At 42.5% G+C, this 12,659-nt stretch overlaps 1 protein-coding gene across 5 annotated transcripts in view; it reads left to right on the top strand.

Annotated features, from left to right (window-relative positions):
- The window catches only part of PHACTR4 (phosphatase and actin regulator 4), a 108,172-nt gene that overhangs the window by 64,627 nt on the left and 30,886 nt on the right, over window positions 1-12,659 (top strand). For 3 of the 5 annotated variants that reach the window (XM_066269905.1, XM_066269903.1, XM_066269906.1), the window contains 4 exons: window positions 2,035-2,211; window positions 3,117-3,197; window positions 8,937-9,104; window positions 10,608-10,994. In XM_066269905.1, coding sequence (XP_066126002.1) covers window positions 2,035-2,211; window positions 3,117-3,197; window positions 8,937-9,104; window positions 10,608-10,994 — 813 coding nt within the window. Of the gene's footprint in view, window positions 1-1,043; window positions 1,072-2,034; window positions 2,212-3,116; window positions 3,198-8,936; window positions 9,105-10,607; window positions 10,995-12,659 lie in introns of all 5 variants that reach the window. The other 2 variants (XM_066269904.1, XM_066269907.1) reach the window with 2 other exon arrangements.

Here is a 12,659-nt window from a genome sequence, read left to right as displayed (position 1 = left end):
CTAAGTTTTTTGTTTGTTTGTTTGTCTTGTTTTGTTTTTTGTGACAGAGACAGAGAGAGACAGATAGGGATAGACAGGAAGGGAGAGAGATGAGAAGCATCAGTTCTTTGTTGCGACACCTTAGTTGTTCATTGCTTGCTTTCTCGTATGTTCCTTGACCGGGTGGCTACAGCAGACACGAGTGACCCCTTGCTCAAGCCAGCGACTTTGGGTTCAAGCTGGTGAGCTTTGCTCAAACCAGATGAGCCCGTGCTCAAGCTGGCGACCTCAGGATCTCGAACCTGGGTCCTCCACGTCCCAGTCCGACACTCCATTACCTGTGCCATTGCCTGATCAGGCGTTTAAAGCACTAAGTTTTAAAAGCAATACTATGTGTTCACTTTTGGTGGTTTATCCCAGGGTACCATTGAGGGGAAATTGTTATGACAGGAGTTCTTTTAATGTCTCTGGCAACTAAATTTTTTAAAATATGGTCCACTGTTATAATCAGATTCAACTGCATTTTATGTAGGGGATGACAATAGTTGAGATCCAGGATGCCCTTAACTAAATCAGGCAACTAGGAAGAAAAGAGTCACTGTCCTCTATTCTCTTAATCTGTTGTACTTCAATAACCAGGACCCTATTTTGCCCTAGTCATCTGGATACATCAAAATAATACATCAGCAGGCATTGCTGTAGTAGTCACTCTGATATTTACAGTTGTGTAAATCTGACCTTCACCAATTGGCCTTCCCTAGACTCAGTTGAAAAAATACTGATTTTGATAGTGTTTCTAAAAAGGTATTAATGCTTATTGATTATGTATTTTCTCTTAATGAAAATATAACTATAGTATGTTAATAGATTTTTAGTGAATTTATATGTCCTTTTATATCCCCCCAAAAGCATTATTTGCTCCACATGTGAAATTGTTTACAATAAACATGTTAACTTATTACATGTGATAATACAGTGTGTGGTCCTTGACCTATTTCTATAAAGGTCCCACTCTAGTTCCAGGACTGTTATTCCACATGACTTTTTTTTTTCTTCTCCTCTAGACTTCTCCAGAGAACCCTGGAACAGTAGGTGGAGTGCAAAGCTATATTGTGTTGACTTCCTGCTTTTATTTTGTTGTTGCCTTCCTGCTTTTTAAAAATTATTATTATTCTTGGCCCAGTCTTGGCTGCTGCTTTCTATGCCACTAAAGCTACCTAAATTAAACCCTGCATGTTTAAACATTATGAAGGATTTATTTATGGTCTTTCATTTCATTCTGCACATTCATCATGTCAGTTATGTTTCTTGTGAAATCCTTAAAGTCAGGATTGTCCCTAAAGCAATATTGTGATAAGCAAACTGGAATCTCACCTCTCCTTTCCAAAAACAAATTTCCTTCCATTTTAAACCACTCTTCTTCCCTGCCCCTGCCCTCTCACCCAGTCCCCTTACAGTGCTCCAGAACTCCCTAGGGTCTTGTGAAGGCAGAAAAATAATATGAAAAACAGATGCAAGTAAGGTGTTAACACTTAATGTGTCACCTCCTCTCTGAACTATTTATATCCTGAAAGAGGAGGACAGGGAGAGGACATTGTTGAACAAAGCATAATGAATGACTCACTCCAAATGGTGGAATTCCCTGCTTTGGTGACAGGGAAGATAGTGTTACTGGGAAAGGCCTTCCCCCATGCCAAAAGGATGACAGTGACAATAGAATGCATGAGGCAAGATCTCATGCATATTGGGAAGACGTCCACATTTGTGTATGTATCTTTAAGAGATTTTAAGCTGGTTATGACCATCTTATTGAATTTTTGTGCTAAAATATGTCAGTTTGGTTTGGTTCCTTTTTCTCCTTAGTAATTTAAATATTATGTATTTTGATGTTTGGTGTCCACGTGCTGTCAAGAAGTCTGACTGCCTGCATGATTGTTTATCATTGTTCTGATCCTTTCAACTACCACAGGAAGAGAGGGGCAGGGACAATTTTGAGATTATGCTAACATACTAATCAGCTATTCTCTTCCCTCTCTCCCTCTCACCATGCAACAGAGGAAGCAGGTCAGCCCACTGCCGACCCAGGCATGATCATGGACAGTGTAGAAGCAGGAGGAGACACGACGCCTCCCACCAAAAGGAAGAGCAAGTTCTCAGGCTTTGGTAAAATCTTCAAGCCCTGGAAATGGCGGAAAAAAAAAAGTAGTGATAAATTCAAAGAGACATCAGAAGGTGAAATATTAATATTTAAATATTTGTTCTGAGTTAAAGAGTTTCCTGTTTTGGAAATACCTAATTTTTTCATTCTTTTCCCAAGATTAGATAATCTATCTTTGAAGAAGGAATTCAGTCTTTTAGAATTAAAAAACCAAGTAGTCATTCACTAAGCCTTATATACTATAGCAGGGGTCAGGAACCTTTTTGGCTGAGAGAGCCATGAACACCACATATTTTAAAATGTAATTTCATGAGAGCAATACAAGAACCCATGTACATTACACATTATCCAATAAAAATTTGGTATTGTCCCGGAGGACAGCTGTGATTGGCTCCAGCCACCCGCAACCATGAACATGAGCGGTAGGAAATGAATGGATTGTAATACATGAGAATGTTTTATATTTTTAAAGATATTATTTTTTTTATTAAAGATTTGTCTGCGAGCCAGATGCAGCCATCAGAAGAGCCACATCTGGCTCTCGAGCCATAGGTTCCCAACCCCTGTACTATATATAGCCTCACTCCCAAGGTGGTGATTCAATGTAACTAAAGTTAATCAAGTGGTAAATGGGGTTCCTGAACTGTAGTGAATATGAGATGCTTCTTTGTTTCCTACTCTGGCCACTTTATCTTAGAGAAGGTTCATTCATAACTACTGTATTATTGAAATTTTAATTAAAAAAGAAAAAGATAAAACTATATAAGGATAATTTCTTTTGGAAATGCTGCTTTCCTAATAATAGCACAGCATATGAAAGAAATTAAATTTTTTAATTTAAAGTTAGGTTTTCCTGTGTTTTTTTTTTCTAGAGACTAGAAAATTGAACCATTTTATACTTTTACCTGTGGGGTTAGAATGTTTAAAGTTGACCTTTAACTACCTCATTTCTGATTACTGTTTTCCAATTTAATGTTAGTTTTAGAGCGAAAAATATCTATGCGAAAACCGAGAGAAGAGCTGGTTAAAAGAGGGGTTCTGTTGGAAGTCTCAGAACAGGGTGAGTTTGCAAGCAAATAGCCTATGTCTCTGTACAGGTATTTGGTTCTGACTCGGTATTTGAATTTTCTTTCTTTTGTTATTGCTGTTGTTGGGGAGGGGCAGAACTTTCAAAAAACAAACACTGTTCATCTAGAATGTTCCTTTTAACTAGCTATTAGAAAAGAAAATAGAAAAGTCTACAAAAGCGTTGAATTCACTAATGATGCCCAATAAACAAATTAAAAAGTGGGGTTTTTTTTCTTCATTACTAATTAAGCAACACAAAACCAAAATAAAATTACCCTACATATAAATTAGAAAACCTAAAATTAATCAAAGGATCATGAACAAGAGTTGGTGAGGGTATGGAATAAGTGGAATTTATATACAACTGTTGGTAGAAGTGTTAAAGTAGACTAATTACATTGAAAAATATATATTTAGCCTGAGTAGGTGGTGGCACAGTGGATAGAGTGTCGGACCGGAAGGCAGAGGACCAAGGTTCGAGACCCCAAGGTCGCCAGCTTGAGTGTGGGCTCACCAGCTTGAGTGTGGGGTCATGGTCACTGGCTTGAGCCCAAAGGTCACTGGCTTGCAGACCAAGGTCACTGGCTTGAGCAAGAGGTCACTCGCTGTGCTGTAGCCCCCCACCCTGCCTGTCAAGGCACACATAAGAAAGCAATCAATGAACAACTAAGGTGCTGCAATGAAGAACTGATGCTTCTCATCTCTCTCCCTTCCTGCTTGTCTGTCCCTTTCTCTCTCTCTCTCTGTCTCTGTCACACACAAAAAAAAGAAAGAAAAAGAAAAATATATATTTACCTTTCCTTCTCTGTCTAAATTATCTGGCTGTGTTCTTGAACTCAAACTCTGAAATTGAGTGACTAGTGGGGAAGGCATTCTCTGTCTCTACATCCTCAACTTTGTGCCAGCTGCAGTACTGTGTCATTTGTTTCCTTTTCCTTCTCTCTCTGTTCTTTATTTTTCCTTTTTGACCAACTTTGTCTTATGCCCATATTGCTGCTCTAATCTTCTGCTTGTCATAAAGATTGTTTTGGCCTGACCAGGCGGTGTCACAGTGGATAGAGCATCAACCTGGGACACTGAGGACCCAGGTTTGAAACCCCGATGTCACTGGCTTGAGCACGGGTTCATCCAACTTGAGCACGGGGTCACTGGCTTGAGCCCAGAGGTCGCTGGCTTGAAGCCCAAGGTCACTGGCTTGAGCAAGGAGTCACTGGCTCAGCAGTAGCCCCCCCCACCGTCAAAGCACATATGAGAAAGCAGTCAATGAACAACTAAAGTACCACAATAACAAGATGCTTCCCATCTCTCTCCCTTCCAGTCTGTCCCTGTTTGTCTGTCTCTCACTCCCTAAAAAAATAAAATAAAGATTGTTTTGGTATTTCAGTGCTCACTCCTGGTTTAATAATGTCAGGATTTTCTCCAATCTGTGACTTCACAAAGCAGCTGATTAGGAGAGTTAAAATTTTGTAGTACAAGGTTGAATTTCATTTCTCTTTATTAGAATTACGTTGCATGAGACAAAATCTGAAAACTAAGTTTCAAAAATAGATCCTTTGAGCCTGACCTGTGGTGGTGCAGTGGATCAAGCGTCGACCTGGAATGCTGAGGTCGCCGGCTCAAAACCCTGGGCTTGCCCACTCAAGGCACATATGGGAGTTGATGCTTCCTGTGCCTCGCCTCCTCTCTCTCTCTCTCTGTTTCTCTTCTCTAAAATGAATAAATAAATAAATTTTAAAAAACAGATCCTTTGAATGATGGGAGAAAGGAGCCAATCTGATGGAGTATTAGACTTCTTAGATTTTGAAGCATCTAAATGTATTTCTTAATTCACACAATTTTATAAATTATATATGTTAAAGATTTATTATCTCAAAAAAATTATTATCTGAACTATAAAAAAACTAAGCAGAGGTAAACAAGCTCGAAGGAAAAATATTGAAATACTAGCATTGGTTACCTCTGGGTGTTAAGATGGAAATATGGGGTGGGGGATTTCTTTCTTTTTTCGTGAGTTTTCTACAGGGTTAGTTATGAGCATGTGTAACTTTTGTTTTATCATGAGTCTGTTTGTTTTTTATAGTGGAACACAAAATCTTCTAAGTATCATATTTAGGTGTTTAATGGCAATCATAATGCTGCAGCCCTGGCCAGTTGGCTCAGCAGTAGAGCATCGGCCTGGCGTGCGGGGGACCCGGGTTCGATTCCCGGCCAGGGCACATAGGAGAAGCGCCCATTTGCTTCTCCACCCCACCTCCTTCCTCTCTCTCTCTCTCTTCCCCTCCCACAGCCGAGGCTCCATTGGAGCAAAGATGGCCCTGGCGCTGGGGATGGCTCCTTGGCCTCTGCCCCAGGTGCTAGAGTGGCTCTGGTCGTGGCAGAGCGACGCCCCAGAGGGGCAGAGCATCGCCCCCTGGTGGGCAGAGCTTCGCCCCTGGTGGGCGTGCCGGGTGGATCCTGGTTGGGCGCATGCGGGAATCTGTCTGACTGTCTCTCCCCGTTTCCAGCTTCAGAAAAATACAAAAAAATAATAATAATAGTAATACTGCAGTGGCAGCACCTTTGGCCCTAGCATTTGTGATAATAGCCATTTCCCGCTCCATGCCCTCACCTGCCTCTCACCTTTCTTGCTCACTCACCACAAACCCTGTATATTACTTCCTTCTTGTTTTTCACCTTCATTGAGTCTCTTTTGCTATTTAAAAGTAGCAATCATGGTTAAGTAACTTAAGAAAAAATTGATCACTTTTACATATATTTTAATTGTGTGTGCTGTGTAAAAACCAATTAATAATGTGTCTTAACCTTTCACTATATGGTTTTCAAAAGTAGTAGCCTAGCCTGACCAGGAGGTGGCGCAGTGGATAGAGCGTTGGACTGGGATGTAGAGGACCCAGGTTCGAGACCCCAAGGTTGCCAGCTTGAGCACGGGCTCATCTGGTTTGAGCAAAAGCTCACCAGCTTGGACCCAAGGTCGCTGGCTCGAGCAAAGGGTTATTCGGTCTGCTAAAGGCCCGCGGTCAAGGCACTATGAGAAAGCAATCAATGAACAACTAAGGTGTCGCAACAAAAAACTGATGATTGATGCTTCTCATCTCTCTCCATTCCTGTCCGTCCCTAACTATCCCTCTCTCTGACTCTCTCTCTGTCTCTGTAAAAAATAAATAAATAAAAGTAGTAGCCTGTTGGCATTGGAATGATTCATTGCTTTATATTCTAGAAAGGCCTGTTTTTGTTAAAGTTGGTCTATGTTAACATAAGCAGCAACTTACTACATGTGCATAATTGTTACCATCTTGCCCCTTCTCTTTAAAAAAAAAATAAATTAGTTGTCAAAATACCTCAGCTTTAGAAGTACATTTTTATTGAGTGCCTTAATTTCTTCACTACTTTTAGCCCAACCTCCACCTTGTATTTAGACTACCTGAAAAATGATACTGTCTAATTTCCTGGTACGAAGTGGTAGAATGGGATGAGAGAGCCTGGTTGATCTATGAGAACTTGAAGGACTAACTCAAGAGACAATAAAAGACCCTGCCCAGTTACCTCAATTGGTTAGAGCATCATCCCAAAGCATGGAGATTGAGGGTTCAATCCCCGGTTAGTGCACATACAGGAACAATGTTTCTTCTCTTTGTCTCTCTATCTCTGCCTCTCTCTAAAAAGAGAGAGAGAGAGAGACAATAAAATACTACCCAGAGTGTCTCACCATGGAAAGAAAAGAAGGACACCATCTAGAGAGCAACTAGTCCCAGTCCCGACACCAGGAGATGAGACAGAGTTTTTCGTCTCTAACCTCAGGGGGTTTTTTAGTTTTCTCCTCCAAAGGAGTCTAGAAAACCCCAGCTGGGAATGTTTGTCTAATTGCCTCATGAAGGACTCTTACCTACTATGTTCATAGTGATGAGCGGTCATCCCAAAGCCTCCAGCCAAGTGATCATTCCTGCTGTTTAGTTTATAGGGATTTATCATGCATGTCAGTCATGTTTACCTCTGCTCCATCTGTCAGTTCAGTCCCTTGCTCTCCATTCCTAATGCCTGCAGGCACCATCTGCTATTTCTCACCTGTATTCTAGTAGTAGCTCATTATTATTTTTCCTGTTCCAATCACGGTGCAATCCATTCTCCTCACAGCTCTGAGTTAACCTAAAAGACAGATTAGATCAGATCTCTCTCCTACTTTAATTCATTGGCTTCCTGTTACCTACAGGATTCAGTTCAGGCTCTTTTACATGGTGTTTAGTATCCTTCATCGCCTGGCTCTTGCTTGCCTCTCCAGTCCTGCCCATAACTTTATTCTTATATGTATCTATTCTCCTGCCAGACCTAACTAGTTGCCAGTTCCCAAACATGTTGAATAATTCCATACCTTTGTACCTGTTACTCCTTCTTCCTAGATAGACTCTTTCATCATCTTGTCATCAGTCTGGTATGCTTCTACCCATCCTTTAAGACCCAGTCCAGCTACCACTTTCTGTGAAGCTTTCCTAACCCCATTCCCACCCTAAGATAATTATATCTTCTTTATTCCTACCATTTCATCCATTTTAGCTCTTAATGTTTAGTATAAAAATTACTTATATATATAGCGTGACCAGGCGGTGGCGCAGTGGATAGAGCGTCAGACTGGGATGCGGAGGACCCAAATTTGAGACTCCGAGGTCGCCAGCTTGAGCACGAGCTTGTCTGGTTTGAGCAAAGCTCACCAATTTGGACCCAAGGTCTCTGGCTCGACCAAGGGATTACTCGGTCTGCTGAAGGCCCGCGGTTAAGGCACATATGAGAAAGCAATCAACGAACAACTAAGGTGTCACAACGAAAAACTGATGATTGATGCTTCTCATCTCTCTCTGTTCCTGTCTGTCTGTCCCTATCTATCCCTCTCTCTGACTCTCTGTCTCTGTAAAAAAAAAAAAAAAATTACTTATGTATAGTAAGTTTGTCTTACTCATGTAGCAAGGCACTTGACACATATTAGGCAATCAAATGTCTATTATAAAAAGGAATTTCTTAATTTCCATTACTACTATAAAGTTCCAAATAATAATTTAAAAAAACAATAATGTAGATCTAGGCCCTGGCCGGTTGGCTCAGTGGTAGAATGTTGGCCTGGCGTGCAGAGGTCCTGGGTTCGATTCCCGGCCAGGGCACACAGGAGAAGCGCTCATCTGCTTCTCCACCCCTCCCCCTCTCCTTCCTCTCTGTCTCTCTCTTCCCCTCCTGCAGCCGAGGCTCCATTGGAGCAAAGATAGCCCAGGCGCTGGGGATGGCTCCTTGGCCACTGCCCCAGGCGCTAGAGTGGCTCTGGTCGCGACAGAGCGACGCCCCAGAGGGGCAGATCATCGCCCCCTGGTGGGCAGAGTGTCACCCCCTGGTGAGCGTGCCGGGTGGATCCTGGTTGGGCGCATGCGGGAGTCTGTCTGACTGCCTCTCCCCGTTTCCAGCTTCAGAAAAATAAAAAATAAATAAATAAATAAATAATAATAATAATAATGTAGATCTAAATAATAAGCTAAAAGTTTGAAACCCCGGGCTTGCCTGGTCAAGGCACATATGGGAGTTGATGCTTCCTGCTCCTCCCTCTTTCTCTTTCTCTCTAAAAATGAATAAATAAAAATCTAAAAAAAAAAACCCCAAAAGTAAAAAAATAATAAGCTAAAAAGGAAGAGGGGGAAATGGGATTAGATGACTGTGCCAGTTTCATCAGTTTGCTCTTTCCTTTTGGACCTTGCAGGTGGTGAGGAGCCAGGGAAGGTGAGCCATGCCATGTTAAAGAATGGCCATACCACCCCCATAGGGAGTGCCAGATCTTCCAGTCCAGTCCACATAGAGGAAGAGCCAGGAAGAATAGCAAGTCTCAGGAAACCTGTTCCAGAAGAGGAGGACTCAAAGAAGAGACTAGGTAAGAAACTGAGTTTTTGGCCCTGGCCAGGTAGCTCAGTTGGTTAGAACATCGTCCCAACATGCTGGCATTGTGAGCTCGATCCCTGTCAGGGCATATGTAAGAGACAACCAATGATGGCATGAATAAGAGGAACAAGTCTAACAAGTCAGTGTTTCTGTCTCCCTCTCACTTTCTCCTTTTTCTCTCTCTCCCTTCCTCTCACTAAAAATCAGTTTTAAAAAATGAAAAAGAAAATTAAAAAGAGAAACTAGATTTTTGAGTTTAAGAGCCATGGATCAGTCACTCTCATTTACCTCAAGAGTTTGCAAGAGCAAGGGGAGAACTAAAATCCAGAGGGAATTCTGTTCTCTAGCAGTTCCTTAGCTGATTATAACTTTAAGTCAGATTTCCCCCTTCTCATTCATTCAGAAAATATCTAAAATTGTGATTCTCAAGGAGGATATCAAATATCAGACACCTGTAGGAGTTTTTTAAGCTACACATTTTTCTCCTCCACCCAAGAGACTCTAATGTTCCTCCTCCTGGCTCTTGTGTGAAGAATCACTACAATGCCTGACTGGTGGTAGTTCAGAGGATACAGCATCAACCTGGGACACTGAGGGCCCCGTTTGAAAACCCTGAGGTTGCTGGCTAGAACACGGGCTCATGAGCATGGGCTTGGCAGTTTGAGCGCAGGATCATCAACATGATCCCAAGGTTGCTGGCTTGAGCCCAAAGATCACTGCCTTGTACAAGGGGTCGCTGGCTCAACTAGAGCCCCCCAGTCAAGGCACGTGTGAGAATTAATGAATAACTAAAGTGTTGCAACTACAATTTGATCTTTCTCATCTCTCTCTTCTCCACTCCCCTTCCTATAGATTTTTTTTTTTTTAAACAAGGCAGAGAGAGTAACTAATGCCAGACAGGAAGGGAGAGAGATAAGAATCATCAACTCGCAATTGCGGCACCTTAGTTGTTCATTGATTGCTTCTCATATGTGCCTTGACTGGGGGCTCCAGCTGAGCCGGCAACCCCTGCTCCAGCCAGAGACTTCAGGATTTCAAACTTGGGTCCTCAGCATTGCAGGTCGACGCTCCAACCACTGCACCACCACCTGATCAGACAGAAATTAAAAAATAAAAATAAATTTAAGCCTAGCCTGTGGTGACACAGTGGATAGAGCATCAACCTGGAACATTGAGGTTGCTGGTTCGAAACCCTGGGCTTGCCCAGTTAAGGCACGTACAACAAGCAAGCAATAACTAAAGTGAAGCAACTATGAGTTGATACTTCTCACTTCCACTCCCCCCCCATGAAATCAATGAATAAAATCTTTAATAAAAATAAATTTAAAAAAAAGAATCACTACAATAACAAGCCTCTCTTACTGATTGAAAATGTATCATATACTTTTAAGTAAGTTGAAGTTAAATAATGAAGTTGATTATAAGTTTGTACATGTGTTAGCTTTCTGAGTCTGATTACTCTTTCTTCTTTTAAATTGTACCTGTTATTACACAGGCTCAGCTGGAAGCCAGCCTAATTCTGAAGCAGAGTCCATCCCTGAGAATGCACCCAAGCAGCCCTTACTTCCCCCTAAGAGACCACTGTCCTCTTCTTATGAAGCAAGTGAAGGGCAAGCAAAGGACACTGCTTCCTCCGGCAGCACAGCAAGGTCCAGCGCGTCCACCTCTGCCGCCGCCGCCACAGTGCCTGCCGCCACAGCCACAGACCTCCCAAAAACTGTTAATCCCTTGGTGCCCCCCTCCCCAGCACCCAGGACTCTGCCTGCTGCTCCTGCCAGCACTAACACTACTGCCGCCCCAAGCCTCCCTCACACGGTCCCTGCCAAGCAGCCCCCCGTCCCTCCCCCTAAACCAACTCACAGAAATAGCAACCCTGTCATTGGTAAGTAGTAAGCCTTTGGGTTTCTATTGTTTTGGGTTGGGCTGTATTTTGGATGGTGGCTTTATGGATAACTGGTCCAGTATTGATTTGATTGAGGGAGTTTTCATATCTTGACCCTTGGAATGTACTCAATATAGAGAAAAATCCTGAAAATGAGGGAGGTGACTATGAATGGAAACAGGCTGAGATCAGATATTACTAAAATTAGGTTGTAATTGGGGGAGATTCATATCTATTTTCCTACAACAGTGTTTCTGAAATACTATTAATATTTGTGGGACAGGTGCCCGACCTGTGGCGGTGCAGTGGATAAAGTGCCCACTTGTAACACTGAGGGCACCAGTTTGAAACCCCAGGCTGGCCCAGTCAAGGCACATACGAGAAGCAGCTATTATGAGTTGATGCTTCCTGCTCCTCCCCTCTTTCTCTCTCTCTCTCTTTCTCTCTTTTCTCTCTAAGATCAGTAAATAAATTTTTTTTTAAATCCTGACCTGTGGTGGCGTGGTAAAGTGTCAACCTGGAACACTGAGGTTGATGGTTCGAAATCCCAGGCTTGCCTGGTCAAGACACATATGGGAGTTGATGCTTCCTGCTCCTCCCTTGCTTTCTTCTCTCTCTCTCTCTTTCTCTCTCTCTCTCTCTCTTTCTTTCTTTTTCTCTCTCTATCTCTCTCCTCTCCCTCTCCCACTCTCCCCCTCCCCACCTCTCTAAAATGAATAAATAACATTTTTTTTATCTTTTTTTTTTTTTTTTGTATTTTTCTGAAGTGAGAAGCAGGGAAGCAGAAAGAAAGACTCCCACATGCACCCAACCAGGATCCACCTGGCAAGCCCACTAGGGGGTGATGCTCTGCCCATCTGGGGCGTTGCTCTGTTGCAGCTGGAGCCATTCTAGCACCTGAGGCAGAGGCCATGGAGCCATTCTCAACACCCGGGCCAACTTTTGCTCCAGTGGAGTCTTGGCTGCGGGAGGGGAAGAGAGAGACAGAGAGAAAGGAGAGGGAGAAGGGTAGAGAAGCAGATGGGTGCTTCTCCTGTGTGCCCTGGCCAGGAATCAAACCTGGGACTTCCACACACTAGGCCGACGCTCTATCACTTAGCTGGCCGGCCAGGGCCTTTATAAATCTTTTAAATGAAATAAAAGTAGGGAACAGGACATGTGAAGACTGCAACAGGTTTGTCCAGCATGAAGAAAAGGTTTCTTCTAATCTATTTTAAACAATACATTTCTTCAGCATAAGCCCAATATTGTATAAATGCCAATGTAACTTGTGATTCAGTGTCTGGCATAATAACTGCAAAATAGAGCATTTAAATTGTCCAGATAAAATCATGTTTTATCTTGGGAGAGATAAGAATGCCACTCTTAGTAAAATTAGTGGTGGAAGAGAGAAAAGGAAGATAGTTGGTTTTAGCAAATTTTTTATATTTATCTGAACTCCTTGTTAGGTGTGTTTTCTTTTTTTTTTTTTTCCTCGTTGCGCATTGCGACACCTTAATTGTTCATTGATTGCTTTCTCATACATGCCTTGACCGTGGGCCTTCAGCAGACCTTGGGCTCAAGCTGGTGAGCTTTTTTTTTGCTCAAACCAGATGAGCCCATGCTCAAGCTGGCGACCTCAGGGTCTCGAACCTGGGTCTTCCGCATCCCAGTCCAACGTTCTAT

This window comes from Saccopteryx bilineata, chromosome 3, assembly GCF_036850765.1.
Source record: "Saccopteryx bilineata isolate mSacBil1 chromosome 3, mSacBil1_pri_phased_curated, whole genome shotgun sequence".
Taxonomy (NCBI): domain Eukaryota; kingdom Metazoa; phylum Chordata; class Mammalia; order Chiroptera; family Emballonuridae; genus Saccopteryx; species Saccopteryx bilineata.
This window is presented reverse-complemented; position numbering and strand designations above follow the sequence as displayed.